The 25,959-nt window shown below is 50.0% G+C and overlaps 1 protein-coding gene across 2 annotated transcripts in view; it reads right to left on the bottom strand.

Moving 5' to 3' along the window:
- The window catches only part of ATP6V1C2 (ATPase H+ transporting V1 subunit C2), a 59,296-nt gene that overhangs the window by 11,301 nt on the left and 22,036 nt on the right, over nucleotides 1-25,959 (bottom strand). For both annotated transcript variants that reach the window (XM_030800521.1, XM_030800522.1), the window contains exons 4-8: nucleotides 19,335-19,420; nucleotides 9,395-9,489; nucleotides 5,037-5,128; nucleotides 1,904-2,002; nucleotides 1,173-1,241 (exon numbers count right to left, since the gene is read on the bottom strand). In XM_030800521.1, coding sequence (XP_030656381.1) covers nucleotides 1,173-1,241; nucleotides 1,904-2,002; nucleotides 5,037-5,128; nucleotides 9,395-9,489; nucleotides 19,335-19,420 — 441 coding nt within the window. The remainder of the gene's footprint in view (nucleotides 1-1,172; nucleotides 1,242-1,903; nucleotides 2,003-5,036; nucleotides 5,129-9,394; nucleotides 9,490-19,334; nucleotides 19,421-25,959) is intronic.

The following is a 25,959-nucleotide window of genomic DNA, read 5'->3' as shown; positions in this document are numbered from 1 at the left end:
TCAGATGAACAGGCTGGCTGCCTGACGCGCATTCTAAAACCTCTTCAAATTACAAACCATCTCAGCCATACAAAAAGGTATAGAGGAAAATGAGTACCAAGCTGGGTGTGGTGGCTCACACCTGTAAACCCAGCACTTTGGGAGGCTGAGGCAGGTGGATCACCTGAGGTCAGGAGTTCGAGACCAGCCTGGCCAGCATGGTGAAACCCCATCTCTACCAAAAATACAAAAATTAGCTGGCTGTGTTGGTGCACACCTATAATCCCAGCTACTTGAGAGGCTGAGGTAGGAGAGTTGCTTGAACCTGGGAGGCGGAGGTTGCATTGAGCTGAGCTCGCGCCACTGCACTCCAGCCTGGGCAACAGAGTGAGACTCTGTCTCAAAAAAAGGAAAATGTGCAGCTTTGGATCAGCCACCCAAAACCAAAGTTGCAGCAGGTGAAAGCCCACATGCCCCACCCCACTATGTGCCACTCACTCCATCCTGAGCCACTGACATCCTAAGCGTGGCCTTCCTCCCCGTGACCCATCCCCATAATTCCCTGTGCACCTGTGTGTGCCCGAGTCACACCCATTTCACATTCATTTCAGACCCTCTGCTCATCTGCAGCTGCCTTTCCCCTTCATCCCTCCTGACACACAGGGCCCAGCATCGTTGGTTCCCCTGCCATGCAGTGTCCCGTGATGGACACAGTCTGTCACCGGCTCTCCTCCTGTCACTCTGACAGGGCCCACTGGCCACTCCTGCTCTGGCCCCCACAGGCCACACGCTGAGGCTGCTTTCTCTCCCGGCTCCTGCTGTGGCCGTTCACTGGGCAGCCGCTCAGGCCAGGGCTGGCTTCCCCCTCTGGCCGAGAAGAATTGACGCTGAGCCGAGAACGCAGAGCCAGAATGCAGCAAAGGCAACGGCGTGGAGAGGCTGCTCGGCCAGGTGGGGCCAGGGCAGCCTTCCCAGGGCAGGGGCAGGGAAGTGAAGTTTTGAAAGAGGAAGGCACTCTGGCATGTGACAAGGTGTGCGACCCTGACAGAATTCCAGGCCAAGGGACAGGAGAGGGCCCAGGTGTGGAGGGCTGGGGGGCCTCACACCCACGGGGCATGTTTGGTGGTTGGGTGCCCTGAAGCACCCACACATGCACCCCAGGGGCCCTGGGACCAAGCTGGGGTCTCACTTACTTGGTTGATCGAGGGACCACCATGTCTGAGAGAGATTCGTAGGTTTTTTGCCATTGTGAGTAGTTTGGTCTGCAAGAACACAGAATCGTTAACGTGATTTTTTGCAGAAAAGCCTCTTGGATGTCCTGAGTGCCCAGGAAGCTGCATAACCCTTTTCCTGAGGGCCTGAAGGTGAGCAGGGATGGGGTCAGAGGGAGCCCTAACCTCCTCTGAGGGCCTGCTGTGCCCATGGGGAATCCCCTGCCCAGCCTCCACAGGGTACCCACAGAAGTCCCTTTGTGAAGAGCTATGGATACACTTGGGGCTCACTAATAACCATCTAATCCGGGCCCCGTGTGACCTTGGACAAGCTAACCGACCTCTCCAGCCTCAGGACAATGGGAATCACCAGACTTCCCAGGCCTTTGGTGAGGATGAAACAAAATAATGTCGACCACGCACTGGGTATATAGCAAACGCTCAATAAATGGCTGCTTCTATCGTGGCCACAACCACTATCACCCAACCACCGTCCCTGCTGACACAGCCACAAGCAGGGCCCCATGAAGGAATGACTGCTTCCTGAGAACTGGGGCTGGGCAGGGAGCATCCTCGTGCACACCACCCAAGTCACCAACGGGCCCACCTTCCTCTCCACTGGGCAGGGCCAGTTTCCTTCGTGATCGCCCAGCACAGGCCGAGACACTCGATCGCCCAGCACAGACCGAGACACTCACTCGCCCAGCACTCACTTGGGGACAATGACCAGAAGTGTAACGAGATATTCAGAATCCAGCACGAAGTCCTCTTTGCTCACAATATCACTCAGTGTCCGGGTGAAGAGGTTCCCCCTAAAAGGCAGGTGGAACAAAGGGTGTGAAAGATGTGAGCAGAAAGGGACACAGTGACCCCACACACACCCACACCCAGGCGCTGGGGCTGGGGGCAGTTCTCAAGGAAGGGTGGGCGCCAGGGATGCTGGAGCCTAAGAGAATCCAGCAATTCTCAGCAATGATCGCTCCCCGCCAAGCCCAGGGCCAGGCTCTGTGCTGGGGCCAAGCTGCTGCCTCCTCCCCTCTAGGGACAGGAAGGCTGGCAGGGCCTCAGGTGCTATCACCCGTCACCCAAGGGGCTGCCGAATCCAACACCTCAGTGACCTGCGCTGCCCTGGTGCCAGCCACAGCTGCTACGGGAGGGGGGCCTCGGGTGGCAGGCAGCTAAAGTTACTCAAGTGTCAACACAACGGCCAGCTCTTGGAGCTGCGTGAGTCGTCCTCGATAGAGCTCTGTGTCACTTTACAGGCCTCCCAGCCCAGCAGCCAGGGGACACTCACCTGAAATAGCTTTCTACATGCCCAGTGGACCTAGTCTGAGTGGAGGGTATGGTATTATTGGCACATGGATCAAGGCTGTCAGATCAGCAAATGGGCCAAGATCTAACTACCCAGGCTGTATGTGGTGTCAGCACAGGGGCCGTGACGTCAGCACAGGGGCCGTGACGTCAGCACACAGTGCTTCCCTGGGAAATCGCTCTCAGCGTTGAGCCATGACCAAAGCTTTAAAGGCAGTAGGAAACACCCTCCTCAGGGCGCCTGCGTGGCTTCTTTGCTGTCCCCTGCCTGAACATCACTGAGCAGCTGCGTGGCCATGGATAAAGCCCTTAGGTTCCTTCTCCCTGGGCACCACGTGCATGAGCCTCCCTGTCCTAGCACTGAACACATTACCCTTACACTATCCCACCTGTCTCCCTGGCTCACCTCTGAATCCCCAACACGAAGCCAACTTTCCACACGTTTGTTGAATGAATAACTGTGAGCTCTGCAAGTGCAAAAATTGTATTGTACTCTGCTTTATATTTTTAGGGTCTAGCATCAGGCCTGAGGGCACAGTGCATACTTGGTTTGTGTACAAAGAAGAAAAGAGAGCGCAGAGGAGGGAGTTAGAAACGTTCATCCCTCTTTGTACGCCACCCTCCTATACTTGCTGTATGTGCTCAGTAAATCCGTTAGTCACTGCGAATCAATGAATGATCAATGGATGAAGGAACCTCACCAGTTGAGTGAAGAGGCTGAACCAGATGTTTGCTCAAGTCCCAACCAATCCTGAAGAAATCCATCACAGGGTGATGCCATGCAAGTGGATGGCCCTATGGCCTGCGGGCTCCAAGCCAGGGTGGATGGATGACCCATCCCCACTTAGGGATCTCTGCCCCGGCACCCAGCCTCTGTCCCATCCTCCATAGCTCATGCCCACTTACTTTTGACATGAAGCCAGGCATCCAACAGCAAGGGCTTCCAGTTGAAGTGGGCTTTTTTTTTTTTTTTTGAGACGGAGTTTCGCTCTTGTTGCCCAGGCTGGAGTGCAGTGGCTTGATCTCGGCTCACTGCAACCTCCAACTCCCGGGTTCAAGCGATTCTCCTGCCTCAGCCTCCCGAGTAGCTGGGATTACAGGCGTGCACCGCTACACCCGGCTAATTTTGTATTTTTAGTGGAGACGAGGTTCCTCCCTGTTGGTCAGGCTGTTCTCAAACTCCTGGCCTCAGGTGATCCACCTGCCTCAGCCTCCCAAAATGCTGGGATTACAGGCATGAGCCATCATGCCCAACCTAAAATCCATCTATGGTTTTTAATTTTCCTTCCACTGATGTACCATTTGCTTTCTTCACAAGAAGACAGCTGGCCCAGTGACCCTCAGAAGTGGATTGCTGAAGTGGGGGTACCTCCCAGGTAACATTCTCTTTGCTTACAGTAGTGGGCCAATCAGGGGGAGGGTAGCTGGCTCGGGGCTCCCTGCACCACTTCCCTTCTCTGGAGTTAGGGGCCCAGTGTAGGTATCATATTGAAAACTCTACAATTGACCAGGGTTCTCGGAGAACCGCCAACAGCATCAGATCCAGAGTCTGGGGGGACTGGGCTGTTCCTCCATGCCAACCCCACCCCACCCTGCTCAGGGGCAGCCTCTCCAGCAGGAGCTCACCTGGCTTCTCTCTCTCCTTTTTTTTTTTTTTTTTTTTTCAGGCAGAGTCTTACTCTATGCCCAGGCTGGAGTGCAGTGGCGATCTCAGCTCACTGCAACCTCTGTCTCCCAGGTTCAAGTGATCCTTGTTCCTCAGCCTCCCAAGTAGCTGGAATTACACGCACCCGCCACCACGCCCAGCTAATTTTTGTATTTTTAGTAGAGACGGGGTTTCACCATGTTGGCCAGGCTGGTCTCAAACTCCTGGCCTCATGTGATCTGCCTGCCTCAGCCTCCCAAAGTGCTGGGATTACAGGCGTGAGCCACCGCGCCTGGCCACCTGGCTTCTCTTACACACCTCCAACAACAGGACACTCTCTACCTCACAAGACAGTCCCTGCCACAGTGTTGCTGAGCTTATACTTTTCTGTGGCATCTCCACCATCCTGGTGACTGTTCTGTCTGCGGAGTCTGCTCCCTCTCCCAGACGGCAGTTCTTCAGGTGGGTGGAGAAGGCACCTGAGTCCCTGAGGCTGCTCTGCTCTGGGCCACAGAGCCCACCATCCTGCTGCACTTTGCAAAGGGCCGTGCTCTGACATCCTGGCCTCCCATCACCCCTGGGGGCCCTCTGTGCAGCCTCCACAGGGGAGGACTGGGGCGGCACCCAGGCGCCCTAAAGAAGCTGGGAGATGGAAGCGTGCATGGCCACATCCTCTTCCCTGGGCACATGCACGGGGTGTGATCACCCTCACCTGGCCCTTTCCTCCTCCCCCAGCACGCGGCTCTTGGAGAGGTGAGAGTGCCTCCACCTGTCTGTCTCACTCTCATGCACATGCACAGACTCCCAGGTGGCCCAGTGACAGGACAGGCAAATGCTAAGCCCCCGCCAGGACCCGCCCTCGCCAGATGTGGAGGCTGGCAAATACACACATGGATTTCTTTTCCAGGTTCTCCAGGTTTGTCTTCAGAGTGTTGTAGGCGGCGGTTCGGGACTTCAGGTCCATCTCGATCTGCGCCAGTTGCTGTTTGGGAAAGCAAAAGCTCCGGGTGACCTTGAGCATTGAAGGAGTTGGCTGAACTTTTTGAAATGGCCACAACAGCTCATGGTGCGTTCAAGAAAAATAACTGCCCTGCCCATTTGCTGGGATGGCTTCTGTTTACCAGCATTTGGCCCTTCCAGGGAGCCCTCGTGTGGCACCCAGGCGCCAAGCCATGATGGCTTTTCTAGGATGACTCAATGAGCCCAACCTCTCCTGATTTCAAGCCCATCCTGAACGGTCGAGACATCCCACGCCCACACCTACCCTCTCAGGCTCTGCTGGAGGGCAGCTCAGGCTGACCCCCAATCTTTGCTTCCAGGGGTACCCAACATGGCCTGGCCCTCTCAAATGCCCACGTCTCCTGGCTCGGCTGTGCTGATCTCCCTTGCATGGGTTGGCAGGGGCAGGGAGGTGCAGTGGACAGAAACAGGACAGGCCCAGGCTCAAGCCGCGCCCTCCTGCTTTCTGGCCGACTGGCTCAGGTTCCCCATTTGTTCCACAGCGGGGATAATGCCAGTGCTGAGAGCCGACTGTGCCAGGCTCCTTCCCATTCCCTCCTCGCAGCCCCACGCAGTGACACCCCACCAGCTTGGGCAGCCGGCCACGGCAGGAGCATTTACACCACGGCCATCCACAAATGCAACAGACCAGCACACAGCTGCTGACGGGAGAATCTCGAGAGTCAATAGATGAAGAAAATGGGTGCTCCATAGAATGCCAACAGCTTTAGTCTAAATATATACATTTTTATATATGGAAGAATCCATTGTCAACTTTTAAACATTGGTTACCTTTTGGGACAATAAAGGGAATGGGGGTGATGATCACAGCTCGGATGATTTTATTATTTTAAAGATAAAATTATAAAATAATTTTAAAGATAAAATAATTAAATGATAAAAATGATTAAATTAAATGATTATATTAAAATGGTAGGCTGAGCAAGGTAGCTCATGCCTGTAATCCCAGCACTTTGGGAGGCCGAGGCGGGCGGATCACCTGAGGTCAGGAGTTTAAGACCAGCCTGGCCAACATGGTAAAATCCTGTCTCTACTAAAAATACAAAAATTGGCTGGGCATGGTGGTGCACGCCTGTAATCCCAGCTACTCAGGAGGCTGAGGCAGGAGAAGTGCTTGAACCCAGGAGGCAGTGAGCTGAGATCGCGCCACTGTACTCCAGCTTGGGTGACAGAGTGAGACCCTGTCTCAAAAAATACATATAATAAAATGGCCAGGCACATACCTGAAATCCTAGCACTTTGGGAGGCCAAGATGGGCAGATTGCCTGAGCTCAGGAGTTTGGGACCAGCCTGGCCAACATGGTGAAACCCTGTCTCTACTCAAAATACAAAAAAGTTAGCCAGGCATGGTGGCATGTGCCTATAATCCCAGCTACTCGGGAGGCTGAGGCAGGAGAATTGCTTGAACCAGGGAGGTGAAGGCTGCAGTGAACCAAGATCACGCCACTGCACTCCAGCCTGGGCAACACAGTGAGACTCTGTCTCAAAAATAATAATAATAAAATGATAAAAAATGATAATTAAAAAAAGATTTAAAGATAAAGTGATGATTTTAAAGATAAAAACAATGTTTTTCTCTTTACATTTTGCCATGTTTGGTTTTTTTAGAAAATTCATCTTTTTATAATTTTTTAAAACTTTTAATTTTGAAATGATTATAGATTCACAGGATGTTGCAAAAATAGTACACAGAGATCCTAAGTACCCTCCATGCAGTTTCCCACACCTCACTATACAACTCTACTATTCTGCACTATACAACTACATACTATACTGTACTATGCAGCTATGTTGTCCAACTATACAACTATATTAAAATCTTCTGCACGATAGAAGTATACTGCACAACTGCATAGTACACTGCCTTATGGAACCATACAACTATATGATTACTATTTTGCACTATACAGCTCTATTACTACACCGTACTGTCCTATACAACTATACTATACTATTCTGCACTATACCATCATAGTGCAGTATCATAACCAGGAAACTGACATGGGTACAATCCACAGATCTTGCTTTTTAAAATAAGATTTATATATTTTTTGAAAAAAAAAAAAAGCAAAAAAAAAATACTGCTTGTCTTTATTTTTCTGATTTCACCACAAGCCAATGAAAAATTGCTGAGAGATATTTGGGAGCCAGTAAAGCAGTGGTAGGAATTAGGGCTTTTGAACCAGTAAGGCCCACATTTAAATGCCAGTTCTGACTTTTACTGGCTGTGTGACCTGACATAAGCTCCTTGACTTCTCTGAGCAAAGTAGCCCAGAATTATTGTGAGATAATAGAGGAGTCTCCTTTGACTAAATGTCTCGAGTTGATAGATTGAGACCTCTCGTTGGCAGAACGAGGCTGAGGCGGGGGGTGTCACACTGTGCTCTGGTGTAGGAAGGACTGAGGGAGCCAACACCCCGGAGCCTCTGGCCCTGCTGCTGCCAGGAGCAGCTTCCCTGCGGTTGGGCCAGTCCAGCGCCTCCTTGGGAAGTGGTGCCATGCACACAGCACAATCTGCGGGCTCTGGCCCCCAAGACCTGCATCCCCATCCCGGCATAATACTCCAACCGCTGCGGGCCCTGGATCGCTCGCTCAACCCCTCAGCTTCCTCTTCTGCACTCACAGGAAAGCGATATCCACCCCATGGCACGAGGTGGAGAGTAAGAGAGCCCAGCACAGTCTCGGGCACATCTGGAATGCCACCAAACCAGCGCCCTCCTTCCTTCCTAAGGCACTCTTGGGGTGCTCTGGACTGGATAAGCCAGGTCTCCCGACAGCCCCTCTGCTCCCTCCATGTGCTCCAGGGGACCCTCCCCCCTGAGTCTGGCATCCCTGGGACTGAGAGAATCCCAAACTGGCACATGGCGAGGCAGGGAAGGGCCAGCCCCACCAGCCACCATGTGCTTCCGGTTCCTTGGTGGACATGCACAGCGCCCTCTGAAAGGCACACCTGGCCAGGTGCTCTGGGCAGCCCCCCTGAAGGGCCTTCCAGAATCACTGCCTGATCGTCCCAGCAGGGGCCTGGGCCTCTCTGATGTAAGCAGCACCCAAGGTGCCCCACCCAGATTCCCGAGCTTTCTGGCCCCACCCTACTTTCCAGGAGACCTGCAGGAGCTGCCAGAGGACAGGTCAGAGGCCCAGCTCCACTCTGACCCTTGGCCACAGTCACAGTAGAGAACCGGGCGCCTTTGTTCCTGGCCCAGGCCGAGACTCTCCCACAGCCATGGGGGCCAGCAGGAGAGGGGACACATTAGGGGCTCAGTGTTTTGTGGCAGAAGGGAGGGCCAGGCCATCAGAAACCATCAGCCTCAGTCTCGCGGTCCTTGTCATCCTCACCTTCAGTGACGACACAGAGAAGTCACCCAGCTCCGGGTGCCCATAGCATCCCCTGGGACTCGAGTCACAGGGTGTTCATTTTATCAAGTGGAGTGGAGGCCATTGCTGAACAGGACAGAGGACTGTTGGGACACTTGCTGCCTCTCCATTGTCACAAGTGGAGAGCAATGAGCTGGTGCAGTGTCTGAAGAGGTTAGGGCTCCCAAGCCAAACTCTCCACTTAAACCAAATAACTTTGCAGGTGAACAATCCTCTGGGGGCTAGAGGTGTCAGGTTCCTAGGAGTAGATGATGGGGGAGCTGCCTTCACTAACAGTAACTTTTTTTTTTGGTGGGGGGACGGAACCTCATTCTGTTGCCCAAGCTGGAGAGCAGTGGCGTGATCTCGGCTCACTGCAACCTCCACCTCCCGGATTCAAGAGGTTCTCCTGCCTCAGCCTCCCGAGTAGCTGGGACTACAGGTGCGCACCACCACGCCAGGCTAATTTTTATATTTTTTAGTAGAGACAGGCTTTCACCATTTTGGACAGACTGGTCTCGAACTCCTGACCTCTTGATCCACCCACCTTGGCCTCCCAAAGTGCTGGGATTACAGGCGTGAGCCACCGTGCCCGGCCACCATCAGTAACTTTTGAAAAAAGAAGTGGAGCAGCAAGTGAATGGGTGCTGGGCCCTCGAGGGGAGGCCAGGGGACTGACTCTTTCCCTGTCGAGGGCTGCCCTGAAACCCAAAGCTGCCCAGTGCATGGAAGGAAGCCACACCTCAGAAACCCAGAGGCCCAGACAGGACAGGCTGAGGCTGTTGACAGGGGGGCCCTACCCAAGCTCAGACCCCAGACTCTTGCCTGCCTGACCCACCAGTCAGCTGTTCCCCAGAGCACCCCCTTTTCTCACCTTGGCTATTGTGTCCACCACACTCACAAGCGGCTGCTTGGCAGGATATTTGGCCATGTCCCATTCAAAGTGGGTCACAAAGGATGTTAAGTCAACTGGAAGAATACAAACACATTTCAACACATGAGCCTGCGCTCTGCAGCCACGATTAAGACTTCGGAATCCCAAGCCAAGCATCAGCGTGGACACGAAGGCAGCCATCACGGGCAACGCCGGTGGGCAGGCACAGGGCTCTGGGAAAGCAAACGTTCCCTGTGGGAGCAGGGAGCTGTGAGCTCAAGCACTAGACAGTTTCCACCTTCACTGTCCATTACAAAGAAGGCATTTTACACATTAGCAAAATACTGGTCTGTGTGACTGTGGTTTATATTAAATGGCAGGGAGGTGCGTTTTTCAGTATATGCTATTTATAGAAAAGTCCCTGGTGAACAGATCACACCAGTGTTTTCAAGCATTTCCTTTTTTTCTTTTCTTTCCCCAAAACCCACTGCCTTCAGGATGTCTCTGGCTCATTCTAACGAGGTGTGGGGTGGAGAGAGCCCCAGAATTGAAGTCAGAAAGAAGCAACACTGAATAAACCTCAGCTGACCCAACCCCTAGGCTAGGAAGGAATCCATTTCCCTACCTGAGACACAGCGGAGTGGCACCTGCCTGCTCTCTTCAGATTAGTTCTCCACACACTTACAGAGAGCTACCTGGGCCAGCCCCACGACCCGACCTCTTTTAATACGCCGGGTCTATGGGAGAGCGGGAAATTCCCTAGAAGCTGCAGCGCCACGGTGGCCCCTGGAATTCCTGCACCGCTTAGAGGGCCCTTCCTATGGCCGATGTCCCAGACCAGGCTCCCTGTGCACCTGCACTTCCCGGTCTATCCTGGTGCATGAAAGGGGACTGTCACGCTCACTCCACACCCATCACCCTGCTGAGGACACGCACTAGACACCACCCCCTGCCTAAGGTCCACAGGGAGACCCCTAGGCAGACACATCGCAGAGAGCTGGGGGCCCAGTGATAACCGCCTAGAATGCTAAGGGAGGACAAAGAGCTGGCGCCGGCTCCTCCTAGGGAGGATTGTGTCCCTTCACTGGGACACAGACATGGTATTCACGTGGAGGCTAAGGGGAAGAGAAGGTGGCCGTGTGGCCGGTGATGGAGGGCGCTGGGTGTCAGGCAAGGAGGGCTGGCAGCGCTATGTGCTCGGGGCACTGTGAGTCAGGGAAGAGGGAGTGTGGACGGACGCTGAACAGAAAGGGGTAGGATCGGTCACCAAGGGTCATGTCTGCACTTCACCATGTGCCAAAAACAACACTAGATCCTGCCCACTCAGCCCCTAGCATGGGAATTGGACTGAGATTCCTCCAGCCCCAACAGCGGCACCCAGTGGGGTCACCAAACAAGACTCCAGCTGACCAAGGGGAGCAGGCTGGGGACACTCACGCACTCTGGGGGAGTCCTCTGAGGCTGGTGTGGAGGAGGCTTCAGGGGAGAAGCCAGCAGGAACGTGGGAGGGAGAGGGTGGTGCCAAGAGGAGTAGGAGGGGCCCTGGGAGGGGAGAGGAGGACAGGGGAGGCCCGACTGGATAGGGTGCAAGGCAATGACGCAGGCCTGGCCACACCAGCTTTCCTGCTTGGTGGCTGGGTGGAGGGAGGGAAGTGCACTAAGCCGGGCAGCCATGGAGGTGGGAGGGATGGGGATGGAGGAGAGGAGGCAAGTTCTGCCTGGGACAAGCTTGAGTTTGACATGTGGGTGGACAGGTCCCCAAGAAGCCCTGAATGAAATGGGACTCGGAGGAGGAAACCGGGCCGGGGAAGAAATGCCAGCACATGAGACGTAGGAAAGGCCTGAAAATAACAGGACGACGATGGTGACAATGACCATTAAAGCAGCTGGCACTTACTGCTGCTGACCTTGGGCCAAGACACATGAATTATTCCATTTAATTTATGCTTCAACCCTATTAAAACCCTATGATGATCTCCATTTCACAGATGAGGAAACGCTGGCACAGAGCAAGCTGTGGAAGCTCCAGGATAAAGTGAGACAAGGCATGAAGCACCTAACGCCCTGCTTGGCCCATGGCAAGGCCACGGCTCCCTTCCCTGCCACATCCACTAAGTGGACACAGCCTTGTTGCAGGTGGAACCTGCCTGGGAACCATACTCAGACACCTTCTAGACCACCGGGACTTGGATGAAGTCCTTGGGAGAATTTGTTTTACAGACTTAGGATGCTGGTGTTGGAATTAACATGGCGAGTCCTGGCCTGTTGACAAGAGTACCTCTGAGGCACTAAGGGTGGGGCCCTGATCCAATAGGATTCGAGGCCATATAAGAAGGGACAGCAGAGAGTTGGATCCGTGCTCTCCCTGTCCTCATGCAGGCACCAAGGAAAGGCCATGGGACGACACAGCAAGAAGGTGGCTGTCTACAAGCCAGGCAGAGAGCCCTCAAGAGAAACCAGGTTGTCTGATCTTAGTCTGTGGTTTCAGCTGCCCAGTCAGTGGTATTTTGTGACAGCAGTCCAGGCTGACTCAGACATTGGTATTAGTTTGGTTATTAATACAGGCTTTGGTATTGCCACACACAGTGGGAATGACCTTGTAGCAAGGGTGCAGGCCTGGGGAGGAAGTAAGAGCAGGGAGTAGTCAGAGGGTAACCAGGAGGACGGAGGGGACTCCTCCTGTGGCAGGAATGGCAGCGAAACTCACCTCCAGGACCCCACTGCACAGGCACAGGCAAGCTCACCTCCCACCATGGGCCCAGAGCCATCCCACAAGCCGGGAACCAGCCTCAAGGCACCAAGCGGCAGCCCAGGATGGGAGATGGCAGGGCGGTGTGTGCTGTCCCATCCATCTCTTCACTCCACCTCCTACCCCGTCCCCTCTGACACTCCAGGCAAGTCCCCACAACTCCCTACTCTCCTCTCACAGCTACCTCTGTCCTTCAACATGTAGGACAGGCAAAGACCAACTCCTTCCAGGGGGGCCCAACTGTCCCTGCCCCTGCTGTCCTGAACTCCACTCCTTGTGCTGTCTCAGGCTCCTCGAGGACAGAGACTGTGACTCACTGGTCTCTGTGTTCCCAGAGCCTGTTGCAGTGCCCTGCACAGAGCAAGTGCCCCATAAACATGCTCAAACGTTGACAGACTCCTCCTGGCAACCATGACTGTGGAATCGGCTCGCACTGTCTACGTGGCTTGGAAGAGATACATTTCAGATCAAGCTCTTGTCTCTGGCCATTTGCACCAAGTCCAAGGCCTTCATGGCATTCAGACCAAAGGGCTGAGGTCTCCCTTTCCATCTGAAGCACCCCTGCCCGATAACTCCTCCAATACTGAACCCGCTTCCTGCAGCTTGGTCTTTGTTTCCATCATGGCGCGTGTGGCACTATGAGTCTGTCCCCAGCAAGGCTGTGGCTTCCAGAAGGCAAAGACTGTGCATCACCTCCGCATGTCGAGCATGTGCTTGGTTACTGACAGATGCTCAGGGACGTCTGAGATTATGTCTCCCTGCAGGGGCCTCCAGAAGCCTCTGGGTGTGTGACTGTCACTTCTTCCTCATCTCTCACATGTCCTGAACACCAGCTCCAGCCATGTACACTGAGCCTTGCCCCGGGTCAGGTATCCAAGCCCTTCCCTGTCCATGCACCTTGCCTTTGGAAAGAATGTTGTCTGAGGATGGCCCTCTGCCATCCCTCTGGCTTTCTATTTCTTTTTTAAATGGATCTCGTTCTGTCGCCCAGGCTGGAGTGCAGTGGCACCATCTTGGCTCACTGCAACCTCTGGCCTCCAAGGTTCGAGCAATTCCCCTGCCTTGGTCTCCCAAGTAGCTGGGATTACAGGCACATACCATCACACCTGGCCATTTTTTGTATTTTTAGTAGAGGCAAGGTTTCACCATGTTGGCCAGGCTGGTTTCGAACTCCTGACCTCAGGTGATCTGCCCGCCTCGGCCTCCCAAAGTGCTGGATTACAGGCATGAGCCACCGTGACCAGCCAGATCTTGCTTTTTAAAATAAGATTTATATTTTTTTTTTCAAAAAGCAAAACAAAACAAAACAAAATACTGCTTGTCTATATTTTTCTGATTTCACCACAAGCCAGTGAAAAATTGCTGAGAGGTATTTGGGAGCCAGTAAAACAGTGGTAGGAACTAGGGCTTTCAAACCAGTAAGGCCCACATTTAAATGCCAGTTCCAACTTTTACTGGCTGTGTGACCTGATATAAGCTCCTTGACCTCTCTGAGCAAAGTGATATTGTGAGATAATAGAGGAGTCTCCTTTGACTAAATGTCTCTAGTTGACAGATTGAGACCTCTTGTTGTCAGAATGCGGCTGAGACACCCAAAGTGCTAGGATTACAGGTGTGAGCCACCGTGCCCAGCCCCTCCGGCCTTCTGTACTCACAGCACCACAGCTTGCCCGCTGCTGCTTGGAACACACAGGCCTTGCCTCCCCTGCCTGGGCTGCAGTCACTAAAGCCTGGGCCTCAGAGGGGGCAACGCAGACCTGGGCTGAGGGCCCATGAGGTCAGACCATGACCCAGGCAGGCTCACCCCTCATCAAAATATGCTGTGCACAGGCTGGCAACTCTTGAGCAATGATAGTCTTGTCCGAGAACCAAAATGAGGCCTGCCCGGCAGGCAGCAGCATGAGGGACTGTGACCAACCAGACTGCGGCCCATCGCCCAGCAAGCCAGACAAGCCTCGAGGGTTTCTGTCTTCCATGGGCATTCCAGGGCCCAGGCCGGGCAAGGTGTGTTTGCCAGCCCTGGCTGCAATCAAAGCTGTCTGTGTCCTTCCCGCTCCCAGCTCTGCTAGAGGCAAGGAACAAGCAGAAACAACCGGTCCTGATGAAGCCAAGAGCCTGTGAAGCCATTCAGTCCATTTACAGGTGAGAAAAGGAAAATCCAGAAGTGACTTTTGGACCAGGTCTGACCGGCTGCGGGCAGTGGTGCCCTAAATGCCCCTGGAAGAGACAGGATTCAAATGCAACAATGCGCGCCTCTGGTTCATCCCGTCAATCACTAGCTCATGGGTGCCCTGCAGAAGAGAAAGATGTCCTCATTCAGGGAATATTGGGAAAGCCCAAGTCAAACTAAGTTTAAAGGCCTCTCGGCCGGTGCGATGGCTCACGTTTATAATCCCAGCACTTTGGGAGGCTGAGGCGGGTGGATCACAAGATCAAGAGATCAAGACCATCCTGGCCAACAGGGTGAAACCCCATCTCTACTAAAAATACAAAAATTAGCCAGGTATGGTGGCACACACCTGTAGTCCCAGCTACTTGGGAGGCTGAGGCAGGAGAATTGCTTGAACCCAGGAGGCAGAGGTTGCAGTGAGCTGAGATCGCACCACTGCACTCCAGCCTGGCCACAGAGCAAGACTCTGTCTCAGAAAGAAAAAGAAAAAAAAGGTCTCTCTGGCCTGGTTTATAGCACATGCTGTGTTTTGTTTTGTTTTGTTTTGTTTTAAGAGACAAGGTCTTGCTATGTTGTCCAGGCTGGAGTGTGGTGGCTATTCACAGGCACAACCACAGGGCATTACAGCCTCAAACTCCCGGCCCCAGGCAATCCTCCCACCTCAGCCTCCCTACAGCCTCCAGGCTTCAGAATGTGCTTTACCAGCTCTAGTCTTGGGAAGTTGAGACCCGACTCACAGGCTGCACAGAGGTCATAAAGCCTGTTCAACAAACGAAGCTGAATTTTCTTCTCCTGAGAAGAGAGGCCACTGCTGGTACCATCGGGATCGGGGATGGATACTGCATAATAATAACATCTAACTTAAGGTTACATTAATTTTGCATAAAATATAAGCACTTTGATCACTATTTTAATATAAGCTAAAGTTCCTCCGTTGTTTATGGAGAAAAGTAGTTCTCTACCTGAAGTCAGCCTTGCAGTCCTGGGCCCGAGGAGTGACCTTCTGGGAAATCAGACCTGGTTGGTCAACTTGACAAGGTAATTTTTTCTTAGCATCAGCAAAAAATCTCAGTGTGACAAACAGACTGCATTTGGGAAGGCATTTGATAACTGCCAATCTCTAAAGATTTTTATTCAACCTAAAATGATTTGCTATTTTTAATTCCACCAGTTTGAGAGGGTTGGAGAAAATCCAAAGCAAACGGCTCCCTCTAACATTCACACAAGCAAAGACCTGTTTGGGCGCCGGGACTGCCCTGGAGGCTCCTTGTATGTCTGAACCCCATCAAGGCCACACAAAGTGAAGCCTGGAGTTTAAGGTTCCAGTGTCCATAAAACAGACAGGCTCAAGAGCAGGCAGTCGGGACATCACGTCAGGATCAAAGCAAGAAGCAGACCACATGCAGAAAGAGACAGGAGTTCGCCTTGAATTCCACAAGGTCAAAGCGTTCCCAGCTTCCAGGCGACATGCAGTGCTGCTCATGAGATGCAGGGATGACAGGACAAAGAGGGGAGGGGACGAGATGGTGGTTATCTGTGTCATATGGATATTGTGACCAAGTTACAAGGCTGTTACTTGAGAAATCGTGGTAACTTGATCACTGTACCAATACAACCAGACCGAGATTCCACCTTCCTGGGACATGCGGGCATCACGCCGAGCACAGACACAGCAAACAATTCATAACCTACTCTTTAAACATTTCATTTTTTCTTTCAAGCCTGCAATATAATAAGGTGGAGTTATTAAGCCACATAGACACACAAAGCCAAGATCACAGGTGGGGTAGGAACATTTCAATTTGTCAATTTAAACAGCCAAATAAAGTCTCCTCTGGCCGGGCGCGGTGGCTCACGCCTATAATCCTAGCACTTTGGGAGGCCGAGGCTGGCGGATCACCTGAGGTCAAGAGTTCAAGACCAGCCCGGCCAACGTGGAGAAACCTGGTCTGTACTAAAAATACAAAAATTAGCCATGTGTGGTGGCAGGTGCCTGTAATCCCAGCTACTCTGGAGGGCGAGGCAGGAGACTTGCTTGAACTCGGTAGGCAGAGGTTGCAGTGAGCCGAGATCGCGCCACTGCACTCCAGCCTGGGTAACAGAGTGAGACTGTCTCAAAAAAAAAAAAAAAAAAAAGTCTCCTCATGTTTTCAAGAGGGAAAAGTATGAATATGTTATATTTATAACAAATGATATAAATCTTATTATAAACATATAGTGTAAACAGTCATGCATTGCTTCATGACAGGGAAACATTCTGAGAAATGTGTCATTAGGAGATTTTTGTCATTGTGTGAACATCACAGAGGGCACTTAGAAAAACCTAGGTAGTATCGCCTACTACACACCTAGGCTATTGCAACTGTAACACATGGTAAGTATTTGTATATCTAAATATTTCTTTTTTTTTTCTTTTTTTTTTTGGAGACAGAATTTCACTCTTGTCTCCTAGGCTGGAGTGCAATGGTGCGATCTCGGCTCACTGCAACCTCCGCCTCCCAGGTTCAAGCAATTCTTCTGCCTCAACCTCCCGAGAAGCTGGGATTACAGGCGCCAGCCACCACACCCAGCTAATTTTTGTATTTTCAGTAGAGTCGGGGTTTCACCATGTTGGCCAGGCTGGTCTCAAACTCCTGACTTCGTGATCCATCCGCCTCAGCCTCCCAAAGTGCTGGGATTACAGGCGTGAGCCACTGCGCCCGGCAATATATCTAAATATTTCTTAACATGGAAAAGGTACAGTAAAAATACAGTATTATCTATTATTGTTGTTTTTTGTTTGTTTTGAGACAGAGTCTCACTCTGTCACCCAGGCTGGAATGCAATGGTGCAATCTCGGCTCACAGCAACCTCTGCCTCTCGGGTTCAAGCAATTCTCCTCCCCAGTCTCCCAAGTAGCTGGGATTACAGGTGTGCACCACTACGCCCAGCTAATTTTTTCTGTATTTTCAGTAGAGATGGGGTTTCACCATGTTGGCTGGGCTGGTTTTGAACTCCTGACCTCAGGTGATCTGCCCGCCTCGGCCTCCCAAAGTGATGGGATTACAGGTGTGAGCCACCACACTGACCCAGTATTATCTCTACTCTCATTTTCAATATATATGCATAGAATCACATAAGTTTATCTCTGGAGATAATTAAACATTTAATTCTAAAGTTTCCAAAGTCTCAAAGGTTTTGCCTTGCACACTTCAAATGCACTGAAATAGTATGCACACAGTTAATGGGCCAAAACATCATTGGAATCTAAAGGTTTGTCCTATCAGCACGAAGGAGGCAGACATTCCCAACGTGACTACACTGCAGGGAGCCTTCAGGGCGCAGCCTCTGTGCTTTTTACTGGACGGCAATTAAAGACTGGCTGGAGGCCTTCCTCGGCACAGGAAGGCATTTTTCATACCTGATTTGGGCAAAGGGATAAATCGGTGAGGGTGAGGTGAGGAGGCAGAATTGCCCAGGTGGGGAGAGTGGTGGCTCTGGGAGAGGGTGGAGGGGCAAACAGTAGGAGCTGGGCTTTATCTGCAGCACTCTGAGGAGTTCACCAGCTGGTTAGAGTAGAGGCGGAACTGCAGAGCTGTGAACTTATGAAGGGGAAAAACTTCCAAACCTAGCAGTGCTGATGAGCTAAAAGCAGTGCACCAGCCAGGAACAGTGGCTCACACCTGGAATCCCAGCACCTTGGGAGGCCAAGGCAGGAGGATCGCTTGAGCCCAGGAGTTTAAGACCAGCCTGGGCAACATTGCGAGATCCCATCTCTACAAAAAATAAAAAATATTAGCCAGGCGTGGCCAGGCACGGTAGCTCACGCCTGTCATCCCAGCACTTTGGGAGACCGGGGTGGGTGGATCACCTGAGGTCGGGAGTTCAAGACCAGCCTGACCAACATGGAGAAACCCCGTCTCTACTAAAAATACAAAACTAGCCGGACATGGTGGCATATGCCTGTAATCCCAGTCACTCAGGAAGCTGAGGCGGGAGAATCGCTTGAACGCGGGAGAATCGCTTGAACCTGGGAGGCGGAGGTTGCGGTGAGCTGAGATCGTGCCATTGCACTCCAGCCTGGGCAACAAGAGCAAAACTCCGTCTCAAAAAAAAAATATATATATATATATATATTAGCCAGGTGTGTTGGTGAGCGAGAGGCTGAGGTGGGAGGACCCCTTGAGCCTGAGAGGCTGAGGCTGCAGTGAGCTATGATCACACCACTGCACTCCAGCCTGGGCAAGACCACGTCTCAGAAAATAATCATAATAGGCCGGGCGTGGTGGCTCACGCCTGTAATCCCAGCACTTTGGGAGGCCGAGGCGGGCAGATCACAAGGTCAGGAGATCGAGACATCCTGGCTAATATGGTGAAACCCCATCTCTACCAAAAACACACACAAAAAAATTAGCCGGGCATGGTGGCAGGCGCCTGTAGTCCCAGCTACTCAGGAGGCTGAGGCCAGAGAACGGCGTGAACCCGGAAGGCGGAGCTTGCAGTGAGCTGAGATGGCGCCACTGCACTCCATCCTGGGTGACGAGCAAGACTCCGTCTCAAAAAAAAAAAAAAAAAAAAGAAAAGAAAATAATCATAATAAAAATTGGCTGGGCATGGTAGCTCACGCCTGTAATCACAGTACTTCGGGAGGCTGAGGTGGGCAGATCACTTGAGGTTGGGAGCTTGAGGCCAGGCTGGCCAACATGGTGAAACTCCATCTCTACTAAAAATACAAAAATTAGCCAGGTGTGGCGGTGGGTGCCTGTAGTCCCAGCTACTCAGGAGGCTGAGACAGGCGGAGGTTGCAGTGAGCCAACATTGCAGCACACTCCAGCCTGGGCAACAGAGGAAGACTCTGTCTCAAAATAATAATAATATAGATAAATAAAAGTGAGTGCAGAGCCTCTGCCCAATGTGTCAATCCAGAGTGTCCACTGAGGCCTGGGCCACCTTGGTGATTGCTGTGTGGCCACAACGAGGGCGACTCTGGTCTAGATGGAGTGGGGAGACTGTGCTCCACATCAGAGGGCCGCCCTACCTACCTCCGTTTGCCAGGAGGTGCTCCTGGACCTTCCCCTTTGAGTCCTCCATGACTTCCACCACGCTCTGAGCCATTCTCCTTATGAGGCTTTGGAGAGAGAAGAAAAAGAGCCGGTTAGAGTAGGAAGCTGTCCTCAAAATACTGTCACATGCTGCTGGCAGGAAAAGTAGCTGGTGACACCCTTTGGGGGAATAATTTGGCAAGATGTATGAAGAGGGTTAAAATGCCAGTAGCGGCCGGGCACAGTGGGTCACACCTGTAATCCCATCCCAGCACTTTGGGAGGCCGAGGCAGGCAGATCACTAGGTCAAGAGATCGAGACCATCCTGGCCAACATGGTGAAACCCTGTCTCTACTAAAAATACAAAAATTAGCCAGGCATGGTGGTGGGTGCCTGTAGTCCCAGCTACTTGGGAGGCCGAGGCAGGAGAATCACTTGAACCCGGGAGGTGGAGGTTGCAGTGAGCCGAGATCGCACCACTGCACTCCAGCCTGGGTGACAGTGTGAGACCCCGTCTCAAAAAAAAAAAAAAAAAAATGCTAATAGCCTTTGAACCAGTAATTCCACTTCTGGGAAGCTATCTTAAGGAAATAGGACAAACAGAAAAAGCTTTCTGAATAAAACAATGTTCTTCGCAGCAGGCTGCTGACAGTAAAGAATTGGAGACAGCTGGAAGGTCCAACAATAAGGAATTGTTTAAGTAAATGATGGTATATCCAGCTGAGGGATTATTAGGGAGCCGTTGAATATAAAGCTTCAAAGAATTCCTAATACTGTGGAACAAGGCGTGTATTATAATGTTGGAAAAATACCAAGATACAAACTCCTACAGGCAGTATGGGCACTGGCTATGACGACGTGAAAGTGTTTTTCCTACTTTACATATTTTCCAATTATAATCAGATATTGCTTTGATAATTAGAACATTAAAACTTTTTGTCTCTGAAAAACACACTGAAGGCTTTAGAAAGTATAGCATTTGAAGGCAAAAGGGCTCAAATTGGCCACAACTCTGCCAATTACCAAATATAGGATTTTCGCCAATTTTCAATTTTTCTTTTCTTTTTGGAGACAGAGTCTTGCTCTGTCACCCAGGCTGGAGTGAAGTGGTGCAATCTTGACTCACTGCAACCTCCGCCTCTCAGGTTCAAGTGATTCTCCTTCCTCAGCCTCCCAAGTAGCTGGGATTACAGGCGCCCACCACCACACCCAGCTAATTTTTGTATTTTTAGTAGAGATGGGGTTTTGCCATGTTGGCCAGGCTAGTCTCGAACTCCTGACCTCAAGTGATCCACCTGCCTTGGCCTTCCAAAGTGCTGGGATTACAGGTGTGAGTCATCGCACCCTGTCGATTTTAGCTGAATTGATGTAATTACTTTGAGCCTCGGTTCTATTACCGAGATGTGGATGATACTCATTCTATAGGATTATTATGAATATTGACATAACCAATCATCTCGTAGCAAGGAGAGTCTGCTCCAGAAGGCTGAGCCATTAGAACCCCAGTTGGAAAACAAGTCAAACTAGGATCAAAGTCTGAAAGTTATGATGATCCAAATCGTTGCCTCAGGCTCTGTGTCCACATTCTCCCCGCCCTCAGGAGGGAGGTGGTGTTTGCAGGAAGACTCAAGTCACTGAATCCTACATGGAGTACAAGGTCTTCCACTGCTGCAGACGCCGGCCACCCCGGCCACTCGGACCGGAGCCCAGAGGCCTAGGGCCCAACACAGAAAACAGAGGCAGGGACACAGGACGCCCTGATAAAAGCAAAGGAGGGAGGGAGAGGTAGCACCTTGCTTTTCTGACTCCCAGAGTCATGTGTTTATGGTGAAAAATGGAAAAATACAAGTATAAAGTAGTTAACAAAAATTGAACAACCATACTCCCCCACCCAAGAGGGAACACATTTCGTATTCTGGCATATTTCCAAAGGCTTAACACTTGCATGGTTTATGTAAGTTTTTTTTTTTTTTTTTTTTGAGGCAGGATGTCACTCTGTCACCCAGGTAGGATGGGAATACAGTGGTATGATCACGGCTCATTGCAGCCTTGACCTCCCAGACTCAAGTGATCCTCCACCTCATTTTTAAATATTTTTGTAAAGACAAGGTCTTACTATATTGCCCAAGCTGGTCTTGAACTCTGGGGCTAAAGTGATCCTCAGGCCTCAGCCTCCCAAAGTACTGAGATTACAGGCATGAGTCACTGCGCCCAGCCAGACAGAGTTAAGGTCTTCTTTTGATATCACCTATTATTTAGTGGAGTCGACCAAGCATCAAACATTCTATAATCATTGCCTCATTTAATCCTCGCGAAAATTCCCAAAAGTTGGGTATCATCTCATTTTACAGATGGAGAAACTGAGGCCCAGAGAAGTAATGTGCCCCATCCCTTCCAACCATCCAGTCGTTATGTGGACTCCAAAAGTGAGGCTCTCGGCCACCAGGCCACACTGCTATCTTTACCGTCACTGTGGCCCATCCTGGGATTAAATCTCCACCAGTATGATGGCATTTCTTAGAACAGTAGTTAATAGCCTCTTACTAATTATAACCTCGGGTAAGTTACCTAACTAATCTCAGTTTCGTCTGTAAAATGTTCTTACATTTTTACAGTTTTCAGCTGTAAAATGGGGATGACACTCCTTATCTCACAGGATTCTTCATGGAGTTTGATGCCTGATACCATTGTAAGGTATCAGAGTCTGCAGGAGACACGTTTGAGATATGCTCTAGGCAACCTGGGTGGACTGTTTTGGGTTCTCTGCCCCATGACTCCTGGGTAGATCTGGCAGGAGATCAGAGGGAGGGAGAGTCTGGCTCCCTCCCAGTTCCAGTGACCTCAATCCTCTCGTCCCTGCCAGCCTAGGGGTTGTGACAATGTCTCTCCACCAGCCTGGGTTCCTGCATGGTTCCTGTGATTCTCCTATAGCCCACACATAACTCTGTCTCCCTATAAGGAGCCCCTCCTCAAATTATCCCTGGCATAATTTGCAAGTGCATCTTCTGTCATCTGTTGGGACCCTGACTCCATAAATTCATTGGTTCATTTGTTTGCAAATTTCATACATCAAACAACTACTATGCGCCAAGCACTGTTCTAAAATGTCATGGACAAAACAAACTCCCTGCTCTTTCGGAGCTCCTGTTTTAATGCTGCCAACTGTTCCTCTTTTATCCTTACAGCGACCTGTGGGAGTTTTTGTCTTCTATCACCACATCCCCTATAATATTTTGAGTAGTTATTTGTTTACATAAATCCAGCACCTACCACAGCGCCTGACTCACAGCAGCTGCTCAGCAATGTCTGCTGAATGAATCAATGAATTCTGGCACCCCTAGTTGTCTCTGTCCTAACAGACCTAAAAAGAGAACTCACTCATCATTTTGCTGATGACTCTTTAGTGCTCCTTGTCCTAGCCTCTGTGAAGTTTTTGTTTGTTTTGTTTTGTTTGCTTTTTGTTTTTGAGACAGGGTCTTACCCTGTCGCCCAGGCTGGAGTGCAGTGGTGCTATCTCAGCTCACTGCAACCTCCACCTTCCAGGTTCAAGTGATCCTTCTGCCTCAGCCTCCTCAGTAGCTGGACTACAGGCACCCGTCACCATGCCCCACTAATTTTTGTATTTTTGGTAGAGACGGGATTTCACCATGTTGCCCAGTCTGGTCTCAAACCCCTGAGCTCAAGCAATCCACCTGCCTCGGCCTCCCAAAGTGCTGAGATTACAGGCATGAGCCATCACACGTGCCCTTCTGTGAAGTCTTTAACTACATAGAAGGGTGGCCCTTAGGCATATACAAGACACCAGAAACGTCTCAGAATAACATGGTCTGATGAAGTTCTACTGCTAGAAAAAGCCCTGGTTCCACATAACACAAACAGCCCTGACTTACCTGTGATCACTAATGATGGTCATCAGTGAATTGCAGTATTACTGAATCGGAAAATTTTTCTCATTGAAAGGGAACTAAGAGTTGTGAACACCTTTTCACGGGAGAAGACTGGTTCCTCATTCCTTTCATTTACTGTACTGTATTTCATTTCACAGCTGTGTCATAACAAATTCTCTACTATTGGACATTTGAGTTGTTGCCACTTTGATATGGTATCACAATAATATACACATTTTGCTCACTTGTGCAGGTATATATAAAAAATAAGTTGCCTGGATGAGAAAGCTGAACTTTGTTAAAAAATACATTTCTAAAAAGAAAAATGCATTTAAAAAGAAAAAAATAAGTTGCTAAGAAAGCAACTTCTGGAATTAACAATATGAACACTTACAATTTTAACAAGCAAGACTAAACTACCCTCCACATGTACAAAGTCAGTGTACACCCACACCCCAGCGTATGAGACTGCCTGCTTCCCTAAACCCTTGCCAACATAGGTATTATGAATCTTTTTCATCTCTGCCAATCTGATATCTGAAAAATTATATCTCATTGTTGCTTTGATTTGCATTTCTTTGATCATCAGTGAGGCTGGACATCTTTTCTCATGTTTGACTCTATAAAAGGCTATTTTCTTCTTCTGTGGATAGCATGTTCATATATTTTGCCAGTTTTTTACTGGCTAGTTCATTTAAAACAAAATTTTTTCTGGTAGGGCCAGGGTCTTGCCATGTTGCCCAGGCTGGTCTTGAACTCCTGGCCTCAAGTGATTCTCCCGCCTCGGCTTCCCAAAGTGCTAAGATTACAGGCATGAGCCACCACACCCAGCCTCTTTTTAAAAATTTTATTTGTTGATATATATGCTTTTTTAGGTGTTTTGAAGACTCCATTTTTTTTTTTTTTTTTTTTTTTTGAGACGGAGTTTCACTCTTGTTGTCCAGGCTGGAGTACAATGGTGTGATCTCGGCTCACTGCAACCTCCATCTCCCGGGTTCAAATGATTCTCCTGCCTCAGCTTCCCTAGTAGCTGGGATTGCAGGTGTCTGCCACCACGCTCAGCTAATTTTTTGTATTTTTAGTAGAGATAGGGTGTCACCATGTTGGCCAGGCTGGTCTCGAACTCCTGACCACAGGCAATCCACACACCTCGGCCTCCCAAAGTGCTGGGATTACAGACGTGAGCCACCATGTCCAGCCAGAAGACTCCATTCTTCAGAAAAAGTTTTGAGCTAAGTGACATTCCCATTTTAGAGATGAAAAAAATTGAGACTTAGAGAGCTAAAGGTCACCCTACACAGTAAGCTAGTGTCGAAGCAGAAATTGATCATAAATCTACACTACTCCAAGGCCCATGGAAATTAGCTCTCCCATGTTTGTCTAAAGTAAACTCTGGCAGCTTTATGTAAAATGCCAGGAAAAAAATTTATATTAACCCATAAAAGATGGACAAACCATATTTTTAATTAAAAAAGCACTGTAAACAATTATAAAGAACTCGATTGGGATGTTGGTTACACTGATGGATGGATGATACTTATTTGTCAAAACTCTCTAGCCTGTTCACTTAAGAGGTGTACATTTCACTGTATGTATCTTTTACCTTGTTTAAAAAAAAAAAAATTTAGGAAGATACTGCCTTAGTCAAGTGACCAAAGTTAACATCATACACATGGAAAAGACCAATGCTGTGTGCCTCCTGCAATGCATTGAGGAAAACAACATCAATTCTGCAGTGTTTTGCCAAAACTGCATAACCTCAGTCTAGCCATGAGGAAGCAGCACGAGTTCAAATTAAGGAGCATTTTACAAAATAACTGACCTAAACACTTAAAAAACTCAGAGCCATCAAGGTCAAAAAGGCTGTGTGCAGTGGCTCACGCCTGTAATCCCAGCACTTTGGGAGCCCAAGGCAAGTGGATCACGAGGTCAGGAGTTCGAGACCACCCAGGCCAACATGGCTAAACCCCGTCTCTATTAAAAATACAAAAATTAGCCGGGCATGGTGGTGTATGCCTGTAATCCCAGCTACTCTAAACCCTAAACTCTTCCAGGTTTAGGCTGGAAGGCTTTGAGGCTGAGGCAGGAAAATTGTTTGAGCCTGGGAGGCAGAGGCTGCAGTGAGCTGAGATTGTGCCACTGCACTCCAGCCTGGGTAACAGAGCAAGATACCGTCAAAAAAAAAAAAAAAAAAAAAAAAAAAAAAAAAAAAAAAAAAAAAAAAAGAAAAAAAAAGAAAGTCAAACAGTCTGTATAAGTGTTCCAGCTTAAATAAGGCTAAAGAGACATGACAATTTATTACAGAAGACAGGAAGCCATCTCAGTTTTTATTATTATCTGAGAAAATATGACATTTTATTTTGGTAGAAAGTGTGCTTTTTTTTTTTTTTTTTTTTTTTTTTAAAGAGATGGTGTCTTGCTGTGTGGTCCAGACTGGTCTCAAACTCCTGGCCTCAAGTGATTCTCCCACCTCAGCCTTCTGAGTGGCTGAGACTACAGAAATGTGCCACTGTCCCCAGCTTAGAAAGCACACTATTAAGACAACCAGTGATATCCAAGTGAAATCTGCAAACCGAGTACCAGCATTGCATTCCTGATTTTGATCATCATACTAAGGTTATATAAGAGGATGTCCTTGTTTTTAGGAAATACGCCCTAAAGTTTTTAGAGGTAAAGGAACATCATGTCTGCAACTTACTGTTGAAGAGTTCAGAGTTCAGAAAGAGACGGAAAAGACA

Source organism: Nomascus leucogenys, chromosome 19 (genome assembly GCF_006542625.1).
Source record: "Nomascus leucogenys isolate Asia chromosome 19, Asia_NLE_v1, whole genome shotgun sequence".
In the NCBI taxonomy this organism is placed as follows: domain Eukaryota; kingdom Metazoa; phylum Chordata; class Mammalia; order Primates; family Hylobatidae; genus Nomascus; species Nomascus leucogenys.
This window is presented reverse-complemented; position numbering and strand designations above follow the sequence as displayed.